The following is a 27,795-nucleotide window of genomic DNA, read 5'->3' as shown; positions in this document are numbered from 1 at the left end:
TCCTGACTTATCATTAGCTGTTACAATTTATGAAAATAATCATAGAATTAATAGACTGTGTCAACAGAAGCGCAAGCTCCGTAAGAACCAATGTTAACATTTTTCTTCCTAGGGTTGGTCAATTTTCGTACTTATTGAAACCTACTTTGAGGTTAACCTAAAAATATATAATTAGAAAGAAACATAAAATGTTAAGCAACTTTATAGTACTTTTCCAATTTAACAGTAAATAAGAGTACATCTCTTTTAAATCCTATAAACGTATGTATGTATCCGTTATCATTCGACCTCTCCAGAACGTAGACTTGCCGTAGATGTTAACAGTACTCCTGTCAGTAATAGATGCTTTTTTTAATCCATTGAATCATCAGGAAAAAACTCCCTTATCGTAGGTACAGTAATGCAACTTAACAGGTTCAGTACTTTTTATGAGATCTAGACTGCAAGTAACTGAAACTGTCTTCGTCTGGTCATTGATCTAAGATTTTCTGTTAGAATGAGGAAGCTGGGGAGATTTCAAAATCAGTTGAGTGTTGATATATCTGATATCATAGGTATATAGGTATATTCATTTGATATGGGTCCCAGAAAATGCAGGGTGAAGTCAGGGTGCTCAGTGCTCCCTTGCCTCTTCTCAACAAAACTCTCTGAGACGTACTCCCTCAAAATGAAGGAACGCAAACTTAAACAGTTTTCAATATCTTGCGCTAGATTATCTAGATAAGGGAACAACTCTAAAATTCCTTAAATCCATCAGGCCTTCACAGAGGGTTTTGCGAATAAAATTAGGGCCCAAAAGGGTAGCTCATTTTTTATTTCAAATGATCCATTGTGATTCCCTATAAATTCACATTTCTAGCGTGATCGAGGATCGTTTAAATATGAATACATATTGATAGTAAAACTGCAAAAATACGTATCTTATTGCGGCCTTCCAAAATCTCCGCTCCCATTTTACTTCATCAAAAGCAAAAGGGTCAACGCTACGGTTTGATATTGGTGAAGAATATTCTTTACAGTGACAAGAAATATCCAGCAAGTTTCAAGAAATGATTTTAAGTATTTTTCCATTTAGAAAATAAAATATAACAGTAAGCAGTGCCGCAAACCATGATACGCGTTTTTGCAGTTTCACCTTCTAATCAGTTTTGACATCCTTTTAAATCATTCTCTGGGCTCATTTTTTAGAGAATTAGAGGTCACTTTTGATCGCTTTAAGCATAGCCAACTGCCTGCTTTTCTGGAAAGTGAAGGTAATCAAACAATCAGTTTTGCATATTTTGTGTGGGAAGGTTATCTGCCTTTTTGGGCTCTAAGGTTTCCATGAAATGATCTGTCCGTTTTCCCCTTTATATAGATTCTTTACCTGCATTATTGTTGAGGGGTTCAAAGGGACAGGCTTTTCTCTGAAAACCTGTATACGGTATATGAGATGTGGGGAACCAAGGAAACGAGAAATTTCAAAAATAATTTGTACAGAAGACAAACGAGATTTATTCCAATAAAAAGGTTGTCTTTGAATGTATGAATAGATTATAAAAATTAACCAATAAAATATATCTCTATTACTTTTGAAAGACCCAAAGATAGATGATGGATATCAGGTAAAGAAGGAGGAGTGGTACAAAGAGGTACTTACAGTTCTAATAATGATGCAATAAAAATAAAACAGATTCTAAAAAACAACAACATTTCCAATGGAGAGAAACTGACTGCATAGGCAAACAAGTAGGTTGCAAATAAGAAGAAAACCTTCCTCATCCGCTATTACTTTTACTGCCATTCAGAGCATTACTAAGGGCAGAGTTTTAAAAGATGTAGGAGTCATGGTTTGCTGCGTCCTGAAAAAAAAAGACAACAAATAAATAAGAAATGAGATTTAAAATTTTGATGAGAAAATTCATGTCTCAACAAGAAATCAACTAGCAAAAAATTCCTTTCAGGCAACTTTTTCAAAACCTGGGTGTCTGCAGAAATGACTGATCATGAAGACATGAGGAGTGGTTACCTCCATGTTCCATTCTAAGAAATTCTCACGTTGGAGTTGATTCCTCAAATACTGAATTCCTGCTTTTGTAGGCATTTGCCAGTTAACTAGAGAGCAAAGAGAAAATATATGAGATTTCCTACTTCTACCTTCAAAATTCAAAAGGGTCTTGACGGGCATTGACATTCGCAAATAACCAGATGCTCGAGCAGAATGTATCAAGAGAACATGTTGCAAGTAGTCTTTGGATGAGTGCAACAATTGCTGCTTGTTGCATAAAGTAATGAACTCTGTAAAACCACCAATTTCTCTACTCTCAGTACTGACAGAGTTATTCAGACCATACAGTCACTATTTTGTGGAAGAGACCTAAAGAGACTGGGCGAATGTTGTAAAAATCTTACTATCTCTCAATATGGCCCGAGTTGACCCTTAGGAATTCGAAAAAAATAATTGCGAGCCCTTCAATTAAATTTTGAGGCTTTTCAGGAGAAGTTATCACTAAAAAATTTAAAGATCGTTGGACAATGGCTTTCGGTACACTTCGATAAAGATTCACTGAGTTGAAATGAAGTTCATTTAAGCCTGAAGCCAAAAAATTATGGAAATCGTACGCATGGGAGCCGAATTAATCGCAATTAAGAATTTCTAGGTATCTGAAATTTGATGAATTTCGGGTTTCAGTGGAAACTACCAAGTGAACTGAACACAAGGATAGCCTTGATTCATAAATTGAAATATTATTGGAGAAGTATAATAAAACGATCTAATCTGCTAAAATATGTGTGTATATATGTGTTTAAGTGGACAATGCTGTCAAATGATGTCACTAGGCGGTGCATTTTCTCTCCTTGATATCTTTTTTTATACTATTTCCCAAAACTAAAAAAAAAAAAAATTGAAAAAAAATCAGCTCTTAAAACACTCTCAGCTGAAGCATTTAGAAAATTGCGTTCAAATTCTCCATTGATGACAAAATATATTATTTGCAATGGATGTAAAAAAATTGCTCTTTACTACCTTTCTTCACCCAAAATTAATTCATGCATTGTGGGGTTGAGCCTATACTTGATTCATGTGTTACAACTTCTCAGTCTTTCAAAATCATTCAAGTTGATCATATTATTATACAAGTTCCATATGGCAACTTGTGCTCAAGAGCTACTTGGCGCCTTGTTCCTTTCTTTTTAAGAGCGTTAATAATAAAATGATACAATTTAAGAATAAAAAAAAAACTCACCATAAATTTTTTTTAAAAATGACCTTTCTCCTTCAGTTTGTTGACTAGAGTATCGACATCTTCGACGATTGAGCCTGCTTGTCTTACTGGTGGATCCTCTACGCTTATTATTTCAATCCTGGGAGCCAGATCAACTCCTAAGTCTTTGGCTGTTACCTTTTTGATAGGTTTCTTTTTTGCTTTCTGTGTATGGAACAGAAAAACTAGGTTAATAAATTACAAATTACAATGGCAGAGATTTTTCATAGATTTTAGGGAATGACAAAGTGCACCGTTATTTCAACAAAATGGTCCAATTTTTTTTGGGAAAACTACATAAAATAACAAAAACCTGAACAGGCTTTCACAGCTAAAATTGACCCCAAGGAATACCTGTAAACTCTATTTTGGAGGTTTTGCTGGAGGAGTCTTAAAGAGTACGGCAATTAGCAAGAATTTTTGTTGGTCAAATTCAAACATCGGATTTGACAGAAAAGTTTCATTGCAGTTTTAAAAAGGTTGACCTAAAGAAGCTTTTTTTGTCTACATGTAGATGTACACCAGAGTTCTTACTTTAGTAGCACAACATGCAAAGAGTTCTTTCAAAAATTTCAGCCCTCAAGGGCTGCTCAATGGATGAGCCAGAAATAGCAGCTCTTAATTGCAAAATAAAGTCCGAAAGTGATTGAACCTCCGGTAAAATCTGTATGGGTTGATTATTCTTGAGGGGAAGGCCTAGACCTAGGCTGATGCTAGGTGAAAGTCAATGGTTGGCCTCAATTATCAACAGATCAAAGGTATGTATGTGTAACTGGTAATGCACAATGGAAGGAAAAACTGTAGGTGTATGGTACTTACCATGATATTTGGGAGAGTCGCATAACGAGGCTCATTCAGTCTTAGATCAGCACTAATTACAGCAGGTAATTTAACTTTAATTGTTTCTAAACCACCATCTATTTCTCTTGTTACGGTGAGTTCGCCATCAGTCTTCTCTATTTTGGATGCAAATGTTGCCTGCGGCCAGTTTAGGTATGCTGCGGCCATTTGAGCTGTTTGGTTAGAATCATCATCGATAGCTTGCTTACCGACGATTACGACATCTGCTTTTTCATCTTGCGCTAATTTAGCCAGAATTTTGGATACATGAATCGGCTGCACTGTGTCAAACTCAGCTGGGGACACTTCGACATGAATTCCACGGTCAACGCCCATTGCTAAAGCTGTTCGCAAAGTTTCCTTTAAAAAACCATGAAGATTTGATTAGACTTAGAGTTCTGCGGAGATTAAGTAAGTGACAAAGAGATATTTGAAAAAAATAATACAAGTCCAGTTAATAAATTATGATTTGTATGTATTTCAGCATCTGCGGGATGTTGATTCTGATAGTTCAACGGATGCTGAATGATTTTGATTTAAATTGGGTGAGACATAGATACAGGAGTCATCCAGACCCTTCACAGTACATGGAAAATCTGGCATGCACTGTTTTTAATTATTGGAATAATTTTTGGAAATGCATCTTTGCATAATTGAAATGCATGATTTCTGATCCATTCACTTGACCACTAATAATTAGTCTAAGTAGTTATCAACTAAAAAGTCACCAAAAGAAATTTCGAGTCATCTTCCAGATGCATCCAGAGATATGGCACACTTTCTTTCGTCAGAATAGTTGAAATAGCCATTTGGGAAACGCTGCGGTCAATATTTCCCTTCATTGTTAAGAAAGATTGCTTGTAATACATTTTGGCAGTACTGTTAAATTTCATTGCAAACATCAGATTGCGCATTAAAAACTTTAAATCTCCCTATGCTACCTACCTTTCATCAAGAAAGATAAGAAACATGACTTGAAATGTAAACAGAATTTTGCTAGGAAAAAATGTTACCTTCCATACAGTAATCGACTTCTGTATCAAATGCAGCATTGTTTTGGTTACCAAATCCCGAATTCATAATGAATAAAATATTTGCTTAAAGGGTTGACCTCATAGAATTTGAAACCTTCATAAGTGTCAGTACATACTTAAGAGTGTTCTCTAAGCATTGAGATGAAAATGAAACTTAAAATAATAGTAAGTAAGTACCTGCGCTTGAGGACCACCACAAGATACAGCAATTACTTCAGACGCAAGTTTCTTCTCTTTCATCCGTACAGCCTCTTCAACGGCTATTTCATCGAAAGGATTAAGTGAATGCTTTACGCCATCTGTCACCACACCCTTTTTGTCTGGCTTCACACGTATCTACAGAGGGCATGAAAAAATTGACACATCATCATTACAAATATCAAAAGCAAGAGAAGCAAGATTCAAGTCCAACACAGTTGGATGAGCCGCTTTGGATTTAGATGCTACAGTAAGAAAGTTTTAATCATCAACATACTGGAGCTCGCGCATTGTGTGTTGAGACAAACGTCAATCTCTGATTAACTCTGAATTAGTACCACTCAACGAGTTAGTACATGCAGTCAGATGGCACCACTGATGAGTGGTGACATAAACAATACTTCGACATTTGTCTTAACATTTGATGCGCGAGCTCTGAGTCACTATATCTTATATGATTTTAATATTTACAAGAGGAGAGTCAACAACAGAGAAGTTAGCGCTATTAGAGAGTAAACGGAGAATGCACCACCTTGATTCATATGCTTGCTTTCAATGCTGAATCGAAGACAACTGAACACGAATCTTGTCGGCCTGTTGGCATACGGCTAAAAGTTGCGACAGCAATGTTGACTTTGTTATACAATTGTTGACTGATGGTTTCAACAATAGCGGAACTGAGAATGGCTGAAGCTTGCCTTTAAAAGATTAACTTACGTACAGCTTGTGTTTGAAGTATAACTTTTGCAACTTAACATCAAATTTAGAGGTTAAGTTCCTCTCAAACGTAAACAGACAAAATTTGGGCCCTAATCTTCTCTCGCACTCTAAAATAGCATGAATTCATTTCAAACGGACACAAAAAGATAGAATAAAAAGGTGAAGACCTAGAATGCTTTCTTGAAGGACATCTGGTATGATGCAGATTTCTGATACAGACGTTCACTTGTCAAACGACTTCCATTTAGGTATTTGAAAGAGAGCCGAGTTCCTTAGTTCATCAAAGTTTACCAATTACTCTAGGAGGTTGCTGAGAGTTTAACAAGAGTCAAGGAAGGTAGCATGACGAGGATGGAATGAAATGAATTCAGAAATATGTGTTAAGTCCTTGGATTTTGTATCTTACCTTCACTGCATAATCAATCACTCGTTTCACACCCACTAGAACTCGAGCCATTTTCAATTATCACAGAAATCTATTTCGAATAAGAAGGATGTGATCGAAAGGGTAAATTATTGGGAGTTGAATTTACAATACTAATAACGGCGGATAGTTGTTGTTAGGACATAGGTATGACTCAATGACGAAGTCCACAGTCCAATTGACAGAATGTTGTAGACTGATAAGCCAGAGCACTGCTTACTCTAGATTTCACCATTCCACGGACGAGATTTTGCAAGAAGCACACGTCAAGAAACTGATTCGTTCAGCAAGTATATTTTATTAAGTACTAACACTAGCGAGAAGTAAACTGGATGTTTATTTATGCGACGACTGAGACTGACAGCTGGTTGATTGCGTCAATTTCCCCGCCCAACGTCACCCTCGCCAGCAGAAGGGGGGGGGGGGCTGTAAAAACCCCGCGAATTCAGCGTTACGTAATTTAGGGATGACCCCATAGATCGATTCGTCCGCAATTTTTTTAGAAACTACGGTGGTTTTCGTGTACATAATAAAATTCACAATTTCACTGAATGAGCACCAAAACCGAAAATCTCTATTACCCTGTCTAGAAATTTTTCAATCATACTAAGTAATTTTCTTAAGCCACAAAACTCAAAAAAAAAAAAAAAAAAAAAAAAAAAAAAAAAAAAATTCCGAGAGTAGCATATAAAAGTTCTGGCTGTTTTTCACATTTCCCCAAATTTTCTCGCTTGAAAAAATAAAATTTGCAAGACAACATGGATATGGAGGTTTTCTCGTTCTTTCAATATTAAATTATCATGATAGCACAATTTTTAGACAGGGCGATAGAGATTGCCAGTTTTGGTTCTAGAGCACCTGTTTTTAGCCTATTCATCCTTGATAATTTCTATTTTTAAAGAGAAGTTTTAAATTCTTAAATGAGAACTTACTCCCTTGTTTGCGCAAAGCCAAATTTATTTCCTTTTCAAACTCTTCAGTGCAATTCTAAACTTATTATTCCTCCTCTGTTTCTATAGTTTCATTCAAATTTAATGCTGTATCATCGTTTCTAATCCCGCCAGCCGGACGGCACGAATGCATATTAGCGCCTACAAGAGTGCATGGATACTTCAACCATTGCGCATAACACAGTGTGGCAGCTGGTCGGCGCGGAGAGCGGCGCTGATTAGCTCCTACAAGACAGTAAGAATACTTCACGCATTGCGCGTTCACTACAGTACGCGCTTTAATCGTTAAATTAAGTTTTGTTATGTTGTTCTGGTGGCAGATTGCAAAATGTTTCCGAAAAGAAACCTCTTCTAAAAATTGATGCTTCTAGATTGCCCTTTCTAAGAGCTAATTTAACTGGACTATACTCTGTGATTCAAGATCATTGCAGTAGTATAGTCACATGAAAAGAACTTTTCAAAGAGGCTGGAAATGAAATTTTTGACCTAAATTGCGAATTTCCTCACATTATAATTCATATGAGGTGTTTTTTAAAGGAAATTTTACGAGAAAATCAAAATGAAACCACTTCAAAAACCTTACACTCCGGAAGTTCCGGTCCATGACGGCGTTTTAATGCCGTCTTGGATTTTGCGGCATGTTAAGTTGGGTTCACTGACGAGTGTGCTCTGCTGATGAGATCTAAGAAGACCAAAATAGATCTCTCGGCGTGACTCCAACTTAATATTCCAATGCAAATTGTCTGAGCTGAACACTCTCCCCCCTCAGTTTTGTACTGGTACTCATTAGAGTTAAAAAAAATTATTTTTGATTCTGATTATAATTTTGGGAACTTCTTGGCTTTGTTTTCCCCAAGCCGCGTAATGGTGTGGACCCAGCACCATTTCTCCACCTTGTTACATACAGTTCGGGCCACTTCTTAGTGTTCTTTTCTCATTTGGTAACACGGCAATACCGGTGGATATTGTCCGTTTGATACGCTCCTTCAATTTTGCCGAGTAGGCAACCAACCTAAAGGGGAGCACGAATAGTTATCTCTTCAAAACAGCGGTGAATATATCTCGCTTCGCTATTTGATGGAGAGAACTCATTGGTGGTATCATCCATTTGACGTTTGCATTCAATTTTGGCGTAAAGGAACCCGAGTTCTTAAAGTGGTCTGATGTCGAATGAAAAAATTAGGGAGTTTGAATAGTATGATAAGTTTATATTGAAGTAGCGCCCCCGCTTGGTTTTCCGCGGTTTTCCTGTGCCGCTACTGCAGTTTCGACCGTTAAGGCCGTAGTTTAAGGGCGCTAAAGCCAGGATTGTATTTCGCAAATGAATAATTTTTGCAGAATAATTAAAAATTAAGAAGCAGGAGAAATTTAACTAAATAATAAAAGGAACTCAAATCAACAATATAATGCAAAACAATTTAGAAAACTCGTCATGTAACACAGAAGATTCGAAAACGCCTTCAATTGAGGCGTGATACCTCACGCGTTCCGGAGAGTTCAAATAGTTGTATCCCTGCGCCTTAGCAAGGCGATGGAAGCTTAATATTGAAGTAGCGTCCCCGCTTGGTTATTTCGGTTTTCCTTGTGCCGCTACTGCAGTTTCGACCGTTAAGGCCGTAGTTTAAGGGCGCTAAAGCCAGGATTGTATTTCGCAAATGGATAATTTTTGCAGAATAATTAAAAATTAAGAAGCAGGAGAAATTTAACTAAATAATAAAAGGAACTCAAATCAACAATATAATGCAAAACAATTTGGAAAATCTCGTCATGTAACACAGAAGATTCGAAAACGCCTTCAATTGAGGCGTGACACCTCACGCGTTCCGGAGAGTTCAAATAGTTGTATCCCTGCGCCTTAGCAAGGCCGTGGAAGCTTAATGCTTAATATCATGGGCGGTTCTAGACCTCCATTCTTGTTGGTGCCCAGAGGTGGAAAACGTCGGAGACCGGCTCCAAAGGGGACGGTCGCTCATGGGAGGCCTAAGTCTCGGCCCTTAAGTTTTATCCCTTCCCTACCCTCCTTATCTCTTTTTCTTTCCTTCCTCTCCACTGAAATACCTGTAAATTCAATTTAGAAAATTTTTATCAAAACTTTCCATCAAAACTACAGTCTTACCATAAAAAAAAACAGTGGAATCTTTGTAAACCACGGCTATCAATTTTAATTCTGTCTAAAACAATTTCAATTAATTGCTGGGATTTCTTCTCAGTGTGAGCGAATAGAGAATCTTTAAAAGCAGTAATTTCACGGTTCCGATAACCGTACCTACTTAATTTTTGCTTGGGGGTGCCTGGCACCCACTGGCACCCCCGTAGAACCGCCTATGATAATATGCATTGAACGAGTAGGTAATAATCATCACATCAGTATATCAATTATAAAGTTTTTTATTGGTTTTATTTTCCTTAAAAAATTTGGCCCAAGTTCTTATGTAGGCTTCTTTTGAGTGAACAAAATACAGAGCATAAATCTAACCAGCATTATTTGCATTTAAACGATACGCTTAATACAAAAAAAGGCCTTTATCTTCTCCATCCCCTATACTTACAATTTTCAGTCGAGATCCAAGAATAGGCAGAAGTAAGCCTAAGTTGTCTTCATCTATTGGAATATTGCCCAAGAAAGGAAATGAAAAGAAGGGAGGAAGGGTGCGGGGGAAGGGGACAGAGAGAGCGAGCAAAGCAATGAAAAATCGCTTTTTGGGTAACAATTATTTGGAGGTCTTTCATTCCTAAAATTAGGATGATTCATGGACCAGCTCTTTTCCTCAAAATGACGCTTGGACTTAATAATTTGTAAACTTAAAGAAATATCGCATAAATTGCGATTTTTCCAGCAAACCTCAAATTTGCAATTACAAGATGAAATAGATCCCTAAAGGACCGAATAATTATTCACAAAAACTACACATAGAAATGCGGTCTAAAATAAATTACGGTTTTTGACATATTTACAAAACCCGTCTACTTTCATCTTTCATCCCAAAAAGATCTCAATGTACGAACATTATTAACTTTTAACCAAACGGCAAATATAATACGTATTCACAAGTAATTAAAATTATTTATTTAAATATCCTAACACATGAGAATGCAAACATACAAACAAACTAACAAATAAACCAACAATTAATAACAGTAGTGCAGTTTCAACCTATGGCTGTTTATACTGCTATGAAAGTAACAAAATGTAATATAAAGTAAAGTTAAGTAGGTACGTATTGCACTTGTTTTGAATTTTCGACTATCCCTTTTTTTAGAGTGTTTCAGTAAAGCGGAATTTTTGTAACACCCCTCTGAAAAAGGGAGCACGTCAATTGTAAATTGGGAGACTCTACTCGTTTCAGATACCTACACTGCCGTGCTAAGGAAAAACGCCGTATGAACCTTCAGGCGTTGCCAAATTTCCTCTGATAAAACACAAAATTCCTGGTAAAGTCATGAATATTTTCAGGTAATTTGGTTCGAAATTTCACATGGAGTCCCTGAAAATTTCAAGGAATAATATTCACAACTTTTCTCATTAATACATATTTTATCGAAGGAAATTTGGCAACTCTCGAATGTTCATACGACGTTCTTCCTTAGCACGGCAGTACAGCTACTTGCAGCAGTATGACACTTCGTTGCTGTTCTTGTGGAGGAAATAACATAGGCGAAAAGGACAAGAGGGATATTTTCGAGTGTCTAATCGCTCTCATTTTTTATCTGTCTTTTAAGCTTTTTTTATTATTATTATTTATTAGCTTCAGCTATCGATATTTTGATTTGTGCGGTATGATACCCAAAAGTTTTTTTATCTTCATATTGAACGAATTCAAGATATGAGAGCAAAGTCAATAGACTTTTTGATTCTGTATATCTTTAAAGTGACAACCGTTCGCCCCACCCCTTTTAAAAAAAACGTCTTACAGCCAGTGGTAAACGAAGGCTAGAATATCTAAAACGCTTGAGCTAGCAGTGCAATTCCGTTCTGCTTAGATGCGCATGCCTTACCGTTTTTCAGAGGGGCCAGCAAAAGCTTCTTTGGACTGAAATTTTTTTCTAGTGGCAACTTTACCGCAGGATTCTCTACGAATTCAGGTATATATGCATACCAGAGATTTTAGCCATCTAAACGTCAAGCTTTCGTCACACGAATAAACTGCATGGGGAAAAAGTCATAACGAGTGCTCTTCAGTATGAAAAACAAACGTCAGCGAGCGAACAATAGTCGGAGACTTTTCCACATTTCCCTCCGTGAGGTGTTCTTGGGATCGGTTGAACAATCATTACAGCCGGTGGCAGAGTTGAAAAGCTTACTTAAAATAGAGTGCCTACATAGAGAGAGTTTAAACACAATGGGTCTCATGAAGACCCTTAGAATAAAACGAAAATGGCGGCGATTCTACGTGGAAGCGGGCAAAAGGGGGTTGTTGTCAATCTTTGAAGTTTATAACCTGCTATAACTCGGTATAGTAAAGGCTCAAGTTGAATTTTTCTTCTAAATTTAATGCTCAAAATTGGTTTCAAAATTGAATGAATACGCCACTGTATGATTTGAGCTAAGTTCATCTTGCACTATTTTGAATCGTCAGTTAGTGACGTTCCGCCATTCTTCTTATCCTGCGAGCTCCATGAGGCCAGTGGCGAGGCGTGAATGATCGATAATTGGACTGCATTTCGCAATTTGAAACTATAAATTCTGGCTCATCTGAAATAAACACTTATGTGCATAGGGAAACTAATGGTACATACGTTGTTTTTAAACCGGGCCAAAATTTATAATTCCAAACTGCAAAATGTGGTCCAATTGATATCTCCTCATTTGAAGCTGTGGTAAAGAATCGATTATTAAGGTGTCCGTTACGAACATCGTGTAGATCGATCCTTTTCCATAGATTTAAATGACAGATCAATCGATACATCGCAAATCACACAACGCCACTACATGATTCGTGAAGTGGCTGAGCCAATCAGAGTCGGTTCCTTCACTGAAAAAAATAATATACCGTTTTAGCATCTGGGATGTCAAAAATGTGTCCGGTGATCCCAAGATGCTATTTTTACTGCCCCCGCAGTTAACTTTACATCCTGTGAATGCAAATTCAACAGCGCGGGCAATCAAGGCGGCATCTCAGGATCACCAGACACATTTTTGACATCGTAGGTGCCAAAACAGCATGCCATTTTTTTCAGTGTTCCGTGTCCGTACTCTCTCGATAAAGGCACTCGAACTTAAACTGGAGACGAAGAGAAACAAAAGGAGAATTAACAAAAGACTAGTTTCACTCTTTGCAACCGAGGCCCGCGGACCAGTTGCACATGCCGCCGATGGGGTCGAAAGAGAGGCCGCGCGGGCAGGTGTACTCCCAGCCGAGGAGGTTGTCGTTCTCCATCTTGGCGCAGGAGATGAACTTGCGGCAGGAGAAGGGATGCGGAAAGTTGCCCACGTCGAGACACTCGATGTACCCGTCGTTATGTATGCGGACCTTCCCGCTCAATGGCACGTCGACGGGCTCTGCGTAGTACTCCGAGTCGTAGTCGAAGAGAGGGTCCTGCAGCTTGAACGGAGGCGCCGCAGCGGGGATAGACGCTGGCGCTGGCGTCGTGATCCGAAGATACGGTTTGATATTCCCGCGGTGCGTGTACTTCTTCACGGGGGCGACGACGATAGGTGGCTGCGTGACGGGCGACTGGGTGACGATGAGTTGACGCACGGGCACCTTCTCGATCTTCGTCGTCAGCACCGCCGGGATGCGAGGCCCGACCGTGGCCAGGTTGTGGATGGCCACCACGGCCACGTTGGCCAGGTCGGAGATCTTGTCCACCTGGGCTCGGTCCTCCAGCGAGCCGATCCGGTTGCTCACGGACCCGCCGTCGGCCTGCGTGTCTTCGTAGTCGATGGACGAATTGGTGAACTGGATCGTCGCCGATTCGGGGATGCTCCGTTCGGGGTTCGTCGGTTTGCTCGTCACGCGACGGGGGAACTCGATCTTCCGCCCTCGGATTGTGCTTGTTTCTTCATCTGAAACCGATTAAATGAGGATGTTACCATGCGTTTTCGAGGGACGTGACCAGAGACGGTATATTTTAGAAACCCCGCACTGCTATTTTTCCTGTGGTGTAGAAGTTATTTTTACTGAATAAAAAGCACATTGGATCTAGAGTCCAGACTCTTGAAAACATTCATAAGAAAAAATACTCTTGATTCGATCAGATTTTTGCTTAAATCAAAATGAATTCCGCTCAAATGAAGAGGCTTGGTTCTTGATTTAAGCAAAAATCCGATAGAATCAGGAGTATTTTTTCTTGTCGATGTTTTTAATAGTCTGGATTCTAGATCCAATGTGTTTTTTTTTTCTAGTGCTGCACTGCTATTTTCCCTGTGGTGTAGAAGATATTTTCGAAAATCACAATCATATTCGCTTATTGATAACTGGTGTCCAAAAAATGGAGCGGTTGGTTTTGCAAAGCTCGCCGAGAAATGTGTTCACCCCGATTTCATTAATCACCGTCCTGCGAATTTATGCTCAATGAGTCGCGAAAATCTGATCTCCAAACTGATGTTAACTTTGCTCCACCCACCTTTTCGCCCCATTTTACATTGCTTTGATTACTAATATGGGGTCTCTAAAATATATCGTCTCTGAGTAAATAATATCGTGGAAGATGAGATGACAACGCCGGTAAACGCTCTGTGTAGGACGAGAAAGAAAGAAAAAAAAAACTCGTAAAAACTCGTGAAAAACTAATGAAGTGCATATTCGAGCACCATAGGCATATAGGTATACGAGTAGAGAAGATTCCGATTCCGAGTCGTTCAAAATACATGATTACTTTTTTGAAACTCCTTCTTGATACTGGTTGTATAAATAAAGACTATTACCTAAGGGAACACTGAATTATCTATCATCTAACTCCTCAATTTCAAGTTACCAGTTCTTAAAATCGCTGCGCGCAAGGGTGAAAATCACCAGTTTCAAGCCCTGAAATCTCCATAAGGAAACGTAGAAGGACCTGCTAAAGTTTTTGAGGAAGTGCTTAGTCGCATAGCAGATTAGTCAATAGTCATATAGTTTAGTAACTCATACAATGTTCCCCTCCTCTCGTAAGAGATGTTGTAAAGAGGGGTTGTTACCCCACCTCTGCCTCATCGCTATCTTGAGCAATGCTCCTAAGCAGAAATTGAAAACTGGTCTTTTTTCTTAACCGCGCGTTAAAGTCTCCGCTCTCCGCGGCACAATGCCGTTCCCTGTATGCGCGTAGCGTTCAAGTCGAAATCAGCCATTTAAATGAAAAATCCATGTAAGTTTACATAAATTACGCCCCAGTGCAAATACTAAGTATGTACGCAAATAAACAATAATTGTTTTTTAACCTTAAATCATCTAAGACAAAATTTTACTAATCCAGATTTTAGCGAAATCATAAGTCTTCACTAATTTTATCCGTAATGATTAAAATCGAAACAAGATGGACCGAGATATTAGAAACGCACCAAGCGCATCCCAAGAAGCAGTAATTGCGATAAATTGCGATTAAGCGACCATTTTCTGGCTTTCGACCAGGGTGTTAAAGGGCAATTTCCTTGAAAATTTTCAGACTCTCGGTATCTTCCAATTTTGAGATGTGATTAAAATCGGTGATTTTATCCGCTAGCAGCAACGATTTCAAGACCCGATGACCTAATATTGAGTATACTAGATCTAAAAATCGGTGTTAAGTGAGGTAAAAAATGGTATCGAGATCATCTATTTTATTTCCATCCAACTCAAATTCAAAATTCCCTTTCAGAGCAACTTAAATATCCGGAAAGGTTGATTAAAAAAAGAAAAAAAAATTGCACCTTCAGATTGCCATTTAACGAGGAACAGAAAAAATTTAAAATGACCATTTTTGCAGTTAATAGGTTGGCAAAAATACCTAAAAATAAAAGACATATTCGAGTCAGTTCAACAACCATTTCTGAATGATTTCTTACGGGATGACTCATACATGCCCACGTATATTTAGAGATAAATTGTTTCTTGCTATATATAATCATATGAGTAATAAATCACTTGATGTAATACCAGATCAAAAGACAAAATATACACAGAGAGTATCCCCATTGATAACGGAGGAAACAGAGAAGGAAAAAATGAGGAAGAAGAGGAAGAAACATAAAGCGGCCTCACATAACGTGTAGCAGTACATCAAACAACGGATTGCAAAGTCCTACTTCCCATATCATACTTACGAATAAACAACTCAGCGACGCCATAATTTGTACATTAAGCACTCACGTGCATATCTAAAAATTTGTACAGTATCTAGTATTACACTAATTACTTATATACATATTCTCAAGAGTATTCAAGAGTATTGGATTCAAGTCATGGAAGGAATTAACAGTGATACTTTTCTACAAGGATAGTTAGTCAAGTCCGATGCAGGAGTTCTATGGGATGAAACACCAAGCTACGAATAACACTAATATGCCACTTGAATGATTATACGTAGCATTCGCTCCACACCCAAGCAATCTTTAAAATGGATTTTAAAATACCAAATCAGGAAGCCGTGTAATTTTGATGTATGTTGTACGTCGGTCCAGTCCGTTATGTAGTTGACAGAACAAGAAGTTTGCCGCTCAGTCTTAGGGAAGTTTGTTCAGAAGTGACTATACTGCTGAAAATCAAGGTGAGGGTTTTAGGGCTGCGATGAGAATATGTGCGTATGTCTCTCTGAAACGTCTTAGGAGACATATAAATAACTTCATATCACAACCTAAGAGTTGCTGTTTTACATTTTATGTAAAATAGTATACACCTACAGGTATACGTGCACGTGTAATCTACACGATGATCTCACAATCAATGTTACAACCAAAATTTTGAAATTTTTTGGTTCTATTAAGTAACTAATAACATTCGTAGTACCATAAACGCTGAAAAACACCGGTGACGCATGTGGCTTGTGGTGCTGGTACGTATTATCTAAATAATTAAGAGTAGGAGGCAAAGTTTATAATAATCCTGATAAAACGCAAACTAGTAACTTAAATGATGTGTATCCGAGGCAGTTGGCGTGCAGGGTTTAGTGACACGTTGAGCTATAGAGTTAACCGTAGGGGGGGGGGGGGGGTGTGTTTAAGGTGACCTCGATTCGTAGGTAAAAACGCTGAAATTGTAGTCGACGTTTTAAGGTTTTATCATGTGCGATCACCAAAAATGAGGACCTGGCGAAGAAAATGGAATTGAGGACAAGACATTTTCAACTCTGCATTAATATAACTTGTCTTTCCTATTAAATTTTGATTAAGACCGTCAGCCAGATCGGTAGCTAGTAATAATTCGTCGGTTAGTGATCGGTTAGTGAGTCGGTCTCGGTTACCCAATTACTCATGTTGCGTCGAGTCGTCACATTGAGATGAGTTTTCTCCATCGGGTGGCCTGCTTTGCGATATATCCATTGATCTGCCATTTAATCCCATGGAAAAGGATCGATAAACAGGGTGTTTGCGATGAACACCTTAATTATCGATTCTTTACCACAAGCTTCAAATGGAGGAAATATCGATAGTCAATCGTTCACGCCTCGCCTCTGGTTTTCTTAGTTAGAGATATTTCAAGGGACTTAGGTAATCTCCTGTTGTCTCGCTTTCATCTAATTTTCCCGCGGAATGTCCGTAATGTCTAATTTCCGTAAACATGTCAATACCGTCGATGACTTTTTATCCGATCTAGTCAGTAAGAAACACCGTTTGACCTGGAATGAGTGAAAACAAAAGCTATTTTCATAGGGCATTTAAGACGGTTCGCTCCTTGATTCATACATACCTCCTTGGTACAATTCGACTAAATTTGATGAATACAAGAAAGAGTATCCTTTAGGCGTCGCACAGTATCCAAAAATTTACGTTTCCTCTGGAAACTATTTAACAAACATGGGTCTGAGGGCCAATTTTGGCGAAAAATGAGGACTTTTTGGCATTCCACCGCAAACTCGTTGAACTCGCAGTTTTCGCCAAAATCTGCCTTTAGATCCATGTTTACGTCAGTATTAGAACCGCCCTGGTAAAAAATAGGCAGTAGAATCTGTGTTCCAAAATACCATAGACCTAAGGCCGGCTGTAAGATTTCCAATAGCTTCTAGCCGGCTACACAATTTCTTATAGCCTTTTATAGCCAATGGCGATTAAGCAACTCACAGCCAGGCGATAAAGTGTATTCTAAACGTCACTAATTACGGATGCTAGGACTTAGTGAGTTTTTGGACCACTGCTCTCTTTTTCGGCCGTAGTATCTTGATTTATTTTGCGAGGAAAGCTCCGTACTTTTGATGGATGCCTGCCATTCCTAATATATTAGAGCGCCTTCAGTTTCGTATGACACTGTGCAATACCTCTGGTGTGAAATAGTTGCTTCAAGCGCCACGGTACGCTGCGGCGCGGAGCGGCAGGCGGGCAGCCAGCGCTGAACGCGCATTGGCGCCTACAAACCTGACAGGGATACTTCACGCATTGCGCAATGCGTGAAGTATCCCTGTTAGGTTTGTAGGCGCCAGTGCGTCGCCATTCCGCTTTGTGTTAGGCTCTAATATTTAATCCAGCGGAGTCAGCGGTATTCAACTTATGATTTTGAAATGTTTGCACATCCTGTATGGATTATTCTCATTTTAATTGATGAAAAAACATATGTAGTAAAGGAAAATATAATGTGCGTTTTGTAAATATTAAAGTGATCCGTACAAACTTAATGATTTACAAAGCATACGAATTTCTACACAATTTCTTATAGTCTTTTATATCCGATGGCGAAAAAGCAACAGCCAGGCGATAGAAAGTAAAGCCCGGCGATAGGAACTATAGCCTGCCGGCTGTATAATTTTTTATCGCTTCGTATAGCCCGGTCGTATGATTTTCTCCGCATTCCACAGCAAGCTGTATGATTTTCTGTAGCCTTCTTTAGCCGGCTATAAGAATTCCTATGGTATTTTGAAACGCAGCTCTTATCGCCAATTTTTACCAGGGCGAAAAATGATCGAAAATAATCAAATTATGATAAATTCCGTAAAATATAGACCTTCAATGAGCAAAATATTATAAAGTTGAGGAAATTCATCCCCTTTCTCTACTTAGTAACGATACCCCTCTCTATCTGCTTTTAAAGTAGTTTATATTTTTTCTCCTTTTCTGATGAGTATAGTTTCTCGTTGTACTTGTATCATGGTATGATACCATACTTAATACGTACTATGGATTGATTCTGCACCTTTTGGCGTGGTTGACTGTGGCTGTATTGACGATTGGATTTCAGGCTGAATTTTTCGTCTTCTGAAAAATTTGTTAGCGGGAGCTCTCGTGAAATCCGTTGTCGATTCTTGAGCCTCCGTCGTAGGCTTAACTGTTGATCTCGTGCGCAAAATGGATGAATTTGGTCTCCTAAATTGAGTCCTGTTCCTTATTGTTGGAATCTGCGAAATGAAATCAAACTTTTCCATTATATAAACAGATTGTCTTGTTAAATGCTCGCACCATGTTATTCAATCCAGGCAAGTATTTAATCCTTAACCTGCAGGCTGGCCTTAATAATGTTATTCATTTAGTTGAAAATATACTGTAAAATTGAGATTAAATGATTAATTATACACACAAGAATACAGAGCCATTATTAGTTTACCGAACAGGTCATTTTCTTAGAACGTAGAGACGTAAGCGCAAAAGTACCCCTCATAGAAAAGGGGCTGGCTTTATACCTGAATTAGGTGGCCAGTAATAATAGTCTCAATATTAATATATTAAGAATAGTAAATTACAGCAGCACCGATTTTATTTCTTTAATAATATCCGCAAACCGAATGTAAATAAATGCATTTACCGCGAAAATAATTACCTAATTTTTTCGAGGCTGTTTCACACCCTCTCAAACATCCAGAAAAAAATCAGAGCTCCTAACTTCTGCTCTCACTATTTTATCGAGTTCTAAAAACCGATGTTTTGGTGGGCACAAAGAAAAGTTTTAGTTTTTTTTTTTTGGGGGGGGGGGGGATGAATTGGGAAAAATTAAATAAAATCTGTATTTCTTTTTCTCCTAGGATCAAAGTGAGGGCATTTGAGACCTTTTATTTACTTGGAATAGTGAACCGCCTTCAATTTACGAAGTATACAACCCGCAATGAGCGGGCCCTTTCACCCGCAAGCATCCCGAGCCCGAGCTAAGCACTCAGGCCCCTGAGAAATATCAATGCAACACATGGAAAAAAAAAAGAAAAACATTTTCTTCAACGCTACATGCAACCAATAATTATGAATTTTTTTGACCAATCCCACGCTAACGAATAAGGCCAGATTTTAGAGTTTTTCCTCGCTTCCGTATTAATAAAATCCTTGACGGTCAATGTATAACGCTTACTCCTAAAGAGTCGCCTTTGGTTTAATTTCTTTGGTTGCGATTTTACACGATAGGAGATGGTGTAGCTATAAATTTGCACAAAAATGGGGAACTGAGAATTCTAACCGAGAAACCTTCCTTGGGGCTTTTGATAGTTCGGCATGCAAACGGCAGCTGATGGTCGGTCCATATCATTTTATCGTTCATAATACATTATAATTAAAACGAATATAACGTACATTTTTCATCGAGATCTTGTCAATGGAAAAAAATAGAGCACAGGAAAATATTTTATGAATTTACCAAGCAAGACAAAGTTGACACAATGAATGCACAGATATTAATTTCCTTGTTTTTTTGGTTCATAATCCAGGTGTACCAGTTGTATAACGATATCAATTACAATGAGTAATAAACACACAGATCATAACACCCAAACCAGATACTTCGGCGCCACATGCAGAACAAACAACGATGACACCAAACATACGTTAGTAGCAAGCAAAACAAAAGCCGGGTTAACCTCGGGTTCCAGTCATGTTTATTCTAGTTGATGCAAAAAAAGTTAAAAATAAGGTACAGAAAGGATCCAAGCAGTAGACAAGCATGCTTTAAATGGTTGGATTAGGAAGGCAGCGAGGCGATTCATTTTTTTGGTCGTACCTCGTTCCCCGAGTTCGGTGTCGACTCAGCCAGGATCTTATTATCATTTCCAAGCTCGGATTTGTCACTCGTTTGCCTCTCGTAATGATGGGAGCTGATCTCGCGGCTCTGAATCAGGACTGGCGAGTCGTCAACGTTCTCATTCAAAATCGACTGATTGTCTTCGAAAAATTTCTCGTCCGCCAATAACGAATGCGCCAGCAGAGGCGCCTGGAGATGAATCAGCTGTCCGTTGTTGAGGTTGGTCAGGAGGTAGTTGTTAGGAGCCTCCCTAACCTCCCCGCGATATGCCAGGCTCGGTCGCGGTGGAGGCTCGGTGGTCGGTTGGAACGAGAACCTTTGGTTTTCGAAATACTCCGCATGAATGACATTGCCGCGAGCCTTCTTCGGCTTCTCTTCATCCGTTGCGTAGCGAATCTTCCCCCTCAAGGTAACGATCTTACGATCACTTTCTTTCTGCTCCTTCGATTGACGAACTGCATCCGTGCTTACAACGCTGTCGATATTGCTTTCTTGCGAGGCGTAATCTCTAGAAATTTGAGCGTACGGCTTTCTAGTCGACAGGGAGGACGCTCCAGGACTGTAAGCCTTGGCATAGTGGCTGCCACGTTTGGTGGTTGCTTGAATGTATTCCTCCTCGATATTCTGGTCCTCTTGAAGCAAGTGGTGAGCCCGCACCGAGCCGCGATACACTTTACCCTTTTCACTCTCTACGTTAGAATGAATCCTCCCGTTATCAAGATTCTCTTCGGGGTTGGTGCGCCTGGTCACAGGACTCGAGGTAGAGTAGAGTGCAGCGTTTTTGACTTTACTGAGCTGCGGAGACTCATGGCTGTACCGTTCAATCGAGGGTTTCGAGCTCCCTTCGTAAAAATCTTTGTCAAAATACACTGTTTTGAGCTCGCCTTGGTTTTCCTCCACCTCCGTCCCCAACTCGTCGGCGAGTTTTTGTAAGTAATCCTGAGCGCGGATTTTCCCCCTCTGAGGAGGTTTGAAAGTCGTAACCTCCAGCGTAGAAGTATACGGACTAGTGTAGGGGTCAAGTGCTCTACTAAAGTCGTTCAAGTTCTTCGGCTTGATCGATCGAGTAACGTACTCATACTCCGGGGTGGATTTTCTGTCGGGGATTTTATTTTCACCATCGGTGGTCGATGATTTTTTGTCCTCGTAGAGGAGAGAATTTCTGCCCTCGTTGAGTTCGATCTTCCCCTCTTTGTCGTCGGCTATGATTTTCTCTTGCTTTGAATAGGCGACACTCGATTGAGTATTGTGGATCGCCGGTTGGGTTTGAAGATCCTGAGGGAGAGTGGAACTCCTTGGTTCCAGAGACGTGGGTGGGGTGATAAGCTCAGGGCTGTTCGGTTTCCCTCGGAGTAGCACTCTGCGCTTCTTTATATCCGCGATGGTGGTAGACGTCGGGCTGATCGGTGTAGTCCTCCTCCTAGTCGACGAATCGCTGAAGTTGTCCGAAGTGTCGTCTGCTGGGATCGGCGTTGTCTTGAATACCCTAGAGCGGGATGGTACGAATTTTCTTGCGGTCTCTGCAGTGGGCTCAGGCGTTGTGCCGTTGAGGGATAAATACCTGGAGTTATGTCTCATCTTCAAGAAGTTATCAAAATGTGTGGTGTTATGTGATTTCCTGAACGGCGAAGGCGTGAATAAAGCATCCCTCTCGGTCGAGTCCGTCGGTGATTTTGCGGCCAATTTGGTGCGGTTAGCCGGACTGTTGTATCTCTTGAAATTTATGCCGTTGTATTTAGTTCCCTCGGAGGGTTTACTTTCGTTGAAGCTCGGTCTATGCGATGGTTGCGACTTTTTCAGCTTGTTTATGATCTCAGCATCGAGTTTTTGGACATCGTTGTGGATGATCTCCGAGTTGATGGGCAGGTTTCTGATACCAGAAGAGTGTTTGGCCAAGAAGTACTCCAGTTTGTTCACCGGGACGACCTGTCTTTCGGTGGCTGCTTGGACGATGGTGGTGACGACTCTTGTGCTCGTGGATGGTACGAAGAAGTTGGAAGGGGTGGTGGCTGCGGTCGGAGTGGTGCTCGTCGGGAGGGAGGGTGAAGTGCTTGTCGGAGGTAGCGTAGCCTTTAATGGTGGCGGGAGCCTCGAAGGTGTAACTGGTTCGGGTGTTACAATAATTACCTCCATTGTACTGGAAGGGTCACTCACCTTCACTCTTGGCTTTATTGTGCTAGTGGAGTCCGTCACGTCAGTCGTCGTGGAGCTGACTTCGTACTTGCTTTTTTTATCCGGAGTCTCGCCTTGGTCGTCAGACGCCGGATCCAACAACTGGGGCCTCTGTCGTCGCAGTGTCACGTACCTGCACAAATAATCACTCGATAAAATTTTGATTATTGATAAATCAATTTGATTGATAAATTTTGATTTCCAGAAAATTCATTAATGAGCGTAAAAGTGTCGAACTTATTTCTAATCCTTTTTTAGAAGTTAAGTTGACAAACAGTGAACGAATGCGACAAACACTGTACAAATTCCATTTTAACTCTAAGATGCAACTATTCGGGCTCCATGGATGGCCGTGTTGCATACGCACGGAAGCGAAGGCGTTTTGATTGTCCAGGAGCTCATTACTCACTGCTTCATTCGCGGCGCCAACGGTGGGCTTTACAGATAAGATCCAAAATTACAGAGTGCCTTTAATTATTAATTTCTACTACAAAGACATCTCAAAAGCACGAATACCTGCACACATACTTGTGGAGTTAGTGTCTTTTGTGATTAAATTTTGATACGCCGAGAGATAAACACGGGTTTTGGACGGTTAAGTACCACGATAGTAATGTTACACGGGATTCCACGGCACTAGAACCGTGGATTTTGATGACTGTAATGATGAGCACGGTGCTGTTACCGTGTTCATCGTGATATATTACTGTGAGCACAATAATGCTACCCCGAGCATGGTTATGCTACTATGCTCATCAATAATCTTACCAAAATCCATGGTTCCACTACCGTAGAATCCCGTGTGACATTACTACCGTGTTACCTTCGAAAAACCATGTTTTTTCTCCGTGTATCGCGACGTGCCAAGTATGATTTTTAGAGCAACTAATCTTGCCTAAAAGAAGTTTTTGTAGAATAAACGAAGAATTGCAGGTCCTTATGAAGGTCCTTAATTGAAGGTCCGCGAATATCCTTTTCAATCCTTGCAAAGCTGCCCGATAAGTCGCGCGCGTTGAGTGCGAGTGCTTGAGCAGTCGAAACGCCTTCAATCCCGTGCATATGCAACACAGATATCCTCGGAGCCCAAACAGTTGTATCAAGACGTTGTAATAAAATTAGCTTTGCATTTGCAGCTTGGAATACTATGTAAGAAGTCTTTGTTTGTTAATCTTACACCTTAATACATGTATAATTCAAGCGTTGCCCATTGTGCTGATGGAGTACATTATTACTGATTTTTATTGTAACAACTTAAAAGACTAATAATTAGAAATGACACATCAACATATGACCAGTTCAGAGCTCGATGATACAGGACCCAAAGCTTGTAGGAAAAAAGTCTTACATTACTGATTTCTTCAAAGTCATCGAATCGGAGAACCAGTATAGACCAGGCTCATAAAAAAAAAAACGAAACAATGAGGAAGTACTTATAGGAAGCCGGTCTAAAGTTCCTAGCATAAAATCCTAAATAAGGCGTTAAAATAAATAATGTATATTTTTCTTCTAAAGGTTTCCTTCATTTAAGTATATATCCTTTTAGGCCATGTATATCTCACTTTTGAAGTTTACCTATATTTTCAGATATTTGCGCATTAAGGTACCGTCCTATATAACACGATCATTATTCACTCAGAAAAATATTGAAGTTTTCAAGCAACAGCTCAGTTTACGAGTGAAAACTTAGTTTTATTTTCTCGCGTCGATTCATGAGCTGTACGAAAATGCTATGTCCACCTCGTAAAATATTCCCAAGGTGACATGAGCAGTGACATAGAAATCATGTCGATATTTTTTTCATATATTTGTGAAATAAATTCCATTCTCGCCGAAATTGTTCTATTTCAATTCACATAGGAGCTAACTTCAAGGAGGTGAGCCACCTCCTCATTTTAGTATGGCTATAATTATAAATCATGTCACGCCTTGAAAATCTTGGAAAAGTTGTAGGAAAATGTAAGTCAAAATCGAATGGAAAATACGATGAGGGGATCAAATCAAGGACAGAAAACACTAGGCAACGCCTTAAAATTTTTTAGACTTAATAGGATACCTCAAATTGTTTCAGAGACCAAACATTTAGGAAGATTTAAAATCAAGATACGGTCAAGATACAAAATTGGTAATTGAATAAAAGAAGAGATCGGCGGTGAAACCATAAGACTCCATTTAAATCTATTGAATACCGTGAGACAGGCTGCCTCACATTGAATCGATTGTTTATGATATATTTAAAGGGAGAAAAAACAGTGTTGCAAACTTGCAATAATCGCCATTGAGACGAACAGGCGACGTACTTATATCTAGTTTTCGCCAAGATCAGGTCAAATTAGCCCCGAGCGTTTCGTGCGAAAACCGCATATCGACGGTGAAACTACCAAACCACGTATCTCGTTTGCGGTGTTTAAAAATCTACGTTCACATTTTATTTTTTTGAAGTAGACCAAATCAATATCATTCCTTGAAATTTTCACGGAATTTTCAGAGGAAAAATCACAGAAATTTTCAAGACTGGATGTTAAGTAGTTTTTCATTTAAAGAATAAAGTATGACAGGAAGTCTGCGACGTCGCAAACCGAGATACGTGGTTTGGTAGTTTCACCGTCGATATCTCGCATGAGCCTTCAGCGCTGTACGAAATCAACAAAGAAAAAATAAGGTTTTGGTCATTGTTTCGTTTGACAGGCTTAATAATCGCAATATCGCAAAAATGCAATCATCAATTATCCGACAACTGTCCAAATTGAACTACAAAATCCAAAACAGACTGCAGGAATACTTCACGCATTGCGCCAAACAAAGTGCGGTCGCTGGTCGGCGCGAGAAGCATATCAGCGCCTACAAGCTGTAGGAATACTTCTCGCATTGCGCCAAATACCTACACAAGTGCGGTCGCTTGTCGGCGTGAAAGGCATGTTGATGCTGAAACTATATCATACCACGTATCTCGGTTTGCGACGTTGCAGACTTAATGGAAAACTACTTAACGTCAATATTTGAAAACTTCCGTGATTTTTCCTCTCTGTCCGCAAAGAATTAACGCTTCAAATAATGATATTGATTTATTATCGTTCACAAAAATAAAATGGGAACGGAGATTTTTAAATACCGTAAACGAGATATGTGCGGGCCAGTGGTTTCACCATCAAAATGCAACGGAAAATGAACTCCTGAATCTACGAATTCCCATCGTATGTATCTCAGCACGTTTCAAAATGTAATTTATAAACAGATCACTAATTTGGATGACTACAATGTGTAAGGAATGACTTTTATAGTACGAACACGAGTATCTAACCCTACTGAATATGAACACAGATATGCATTTAAAACTAAACGACTCGCACCACATAAATAATACTGTGTCGTGCTAATGAAGATCGCCATATGAATATTCGAGAGTTGCCAAATCCCGGGAAAAACATGTATTTTTGAGGAAAATCATGCATATTTTTCCTTGAAGTGTTGCAAATATTTTGTGTTAAATTGCGGAAATAATTTGCCGAAAAATTTTAAGAAAATTATTAGCAGTTTTCCCAAAAGTTAAATTTATTTTTTACTGAAGGAAATATGGCATCGTCTGTAGGTTCATACAACGTTTTTCCTTGGCACGGCAGTATTGATCTTTTTAATTAAATTTTTCCACTAAGATGAGAATATTAGTATGTCTTTTCAAGCGTGGGTTTATCGTGTTGGTGCTAGATCAAAATGTCCAAAAGTCAAAATGTCCAAATCCAGAATGTCCAAAAATCCAAAAATTGCCCAATCTGACATTTGTGCAATTGCCATCGGACTTATTTTTCTGATGGACAATATGAGATTTGGCCTTTTTGGATTTTTGGATATTCTGGATTTGGACATTTTGACTTTAAAGCATTTTTTTGGGGACATTTTGACTTTAAGACCAGTGGCGTGGCGTGAATTGCAATGTATCGATTGTTCTGCCATTTAAACCTATGGTAAAGAATCGATTATTAAGGTGTTCGCTGCGGATACCCTGTTAATCGATCCTTTTCCATAGGTTTAAATTACATAACAATCGATTTATCGCATAGCACGCCACGCCACTGTTTAAGAAATTTTTTGGGGGGACATTTTGACCTAGTGCAGTCAGTGACCTATGACTGATATGAATTTTACTTACTTCGGAGTAGCAGACGGAGAAGTCGACTCAAGGACAGGACCCTCGTCTATTTGTTCTTCTACTGGACTCGGAGCAACTTGCGTATTCCGGTTCCTTTGAAGGGTGACGTAGGTCGGTTTCGACTCTTTTGAGGGTGGAGCGCGATTTCGAAATATGCTGGAATATTTCGGAGTCTGGACTTCCTGCACCTCCTCCGGCTCCTCCGAGGCGTCGTCGACAATTTTCGACCTTTCGATAGTTTTGTACTGTGGGCTTTGGGCCTCTATCTCGGTTTCCTCATCTTCGTTGTCGAGTGGTTCCTCGGTTGATGGTCTGGAACATGCAATTTCATGTAAGTTTCCTGTAGTGTAGTGATTGTGGCGCTTGCTCAATGATCGGAAGGTCACGGGTTCGATTCCTGGCCAGGTGACCCGAGTTTGATGGTCTCAAACAACGGTTGTCCGGAGCTGGCTTGATTTGGAACGGAGGGGAGATGGAACTTTAGGGATGATAAAGCGCAAGATTATCCCTTGTGAGATATTGAAAGTGAAAAAAAAAAAAAAAAAAAAAAAAATTCAACCACTAAGAGCGAGCTTAATTTGTCAAAAGAGACGACAAAATTGCACGGACGCAATTCAGTCATGATTCAACACTTTTTCATTGCTGTGAGCGGCACTCTCATTATACAAACCAAGGAAGAATATTTTTTTTTAATCGATTTGAGTAACGTTGTGTAAAATTCATTCGGGCTCGAATTTGAATTTAATAAAATTTAATATTTTCGAGTAAAATAGGGGCAGAACATTTTTCTGAATGTTTTAACTGATGATTAATAACACTAAAAGCTACAAAACGAATAATTTTAATTTACGTGAAGTTGTAAACGAAGTTGCTCTTAAAGACCGAGGCTGTCCAAAAAATGGAGCATTAAATTAAAATATTTCGGACCACGTGAATATCAAGACAGTTTATAGACCCTGGTAAAAATTGGCAGTAAAATCTGTGTTCCAAAATGCCATAGACCTACAGCCGGCTGTAAGATTTCCAAT

The 27,795-nt window shown here is 39.3% G+C and overlaps 2 protein-coding genes across 5 annotated transcripts in view; both read right to left on the bottom strand.

The window, feature by feature from the left end:
- Window positions 1–1,470: 1,470 nt before the first annotated feature.
- Etfb (Electron transfer flavoprotein beta subunit) lies at window positions 1,471–6,839 on the bottom strand. Its single transcript, XM_019060753.2, has 5 exons — window positions 6,444–6,839; window positions 5,297–5,455; window positions 4,065–4,445; window positions 3,228–3,410; window positions 1,471–1,841 (listed from the first exon to the last, which is right to left on the bottom strand). The coding sequence occupies exons 1-4, from the start codon at window positions 6,492–6,494 to the stop codon at window positions 3,240–3,242; spliced, it is 762 nt and encodes a 253-aa protein (XP_018916298.1). The 5' UTR covers window positions 6,495–6,839; the 3' UTR covers window positions 1,471–1,841; window positions 3,228–3,239.
- A 3,616-nt stretch (window positions 6,840–10,455) lies between these two features.
- The window catches only part of Cht6 (Chitinase 6), a 74,532-nt gene continuing 57,192 nt past the window's right edge, over window positions 10,456–27,795 (bottom strand). Inside the window, exons 16-19 of one of the 4 annotated variants that reach the window (XM_019060995.2) lie at window positions 26,768–27,079; window positions 20,431–22,756; window positions 18,631–18,850; window positions 10,456–13,418 (exon numbers count right to left, since the gene is read on the bottom strand). In XM_019060995.2, the coding sequence (XP_018916540.2) occupies window positions 12,679–13,418; window positions 18,631–18,850; window positions 20,431–22,756; window positions 26,768–27,079 (3,598 nt within the window). In that variant the 3' untranslated portion in view covers window positions 10,456–12,678. The remainder of the gene's footprint in view (window positions 13,419–18,630; window positions 18,851–20,430; window positions 22,757–26,767; window positions 27,080–27,795) is intronic. The other 3 variants (XM_019060997.2, XM_072296895.1, XM_019060998.2) reach the window with 3 other exon arrangements.

The sequence above is a fragment of the Bemisia tabaci genome, chromosome 2 (assembly GCF_918797505.1).
Source record: "Bemisia tabaci chromosome 2, PGI_BMITA_v3".
NCBI lineage: Eukaryota > Metazoa > Arthropoda > Insecta > Hemiptera > Aleyrodidae > Bemisia > Bemisia tabaci.
This window is presented reverse-complemented; position numbering and strand designations above follow the sequence as displayed.

Excerpts from the sequence above, each read along its gene's own strand:
- Etfb (XM_019060753.2), bottom strand. The coding sequence starts at position 6,494 with ATGGCTCGAGTTCTAGTGGGTGTGAAACGAGTGATTGATTATGCAGTG. Across the intron at positions 5,456-6,443 it reads TGATTGATTATGCAGTGAAG|ATACGTGTGAAGCCAGACAA; the intron begins GTAAGATACAAA and ends TGCCCTCTGTAG. Across the intron at positions 4,446-5,296 it reads GTGGTGGTCCTCAAGCGCAG|GAAACTTTGCGAACAGCTTT; the intron begins GTACTTACTTAC and ends GGTTTTTTAAAG.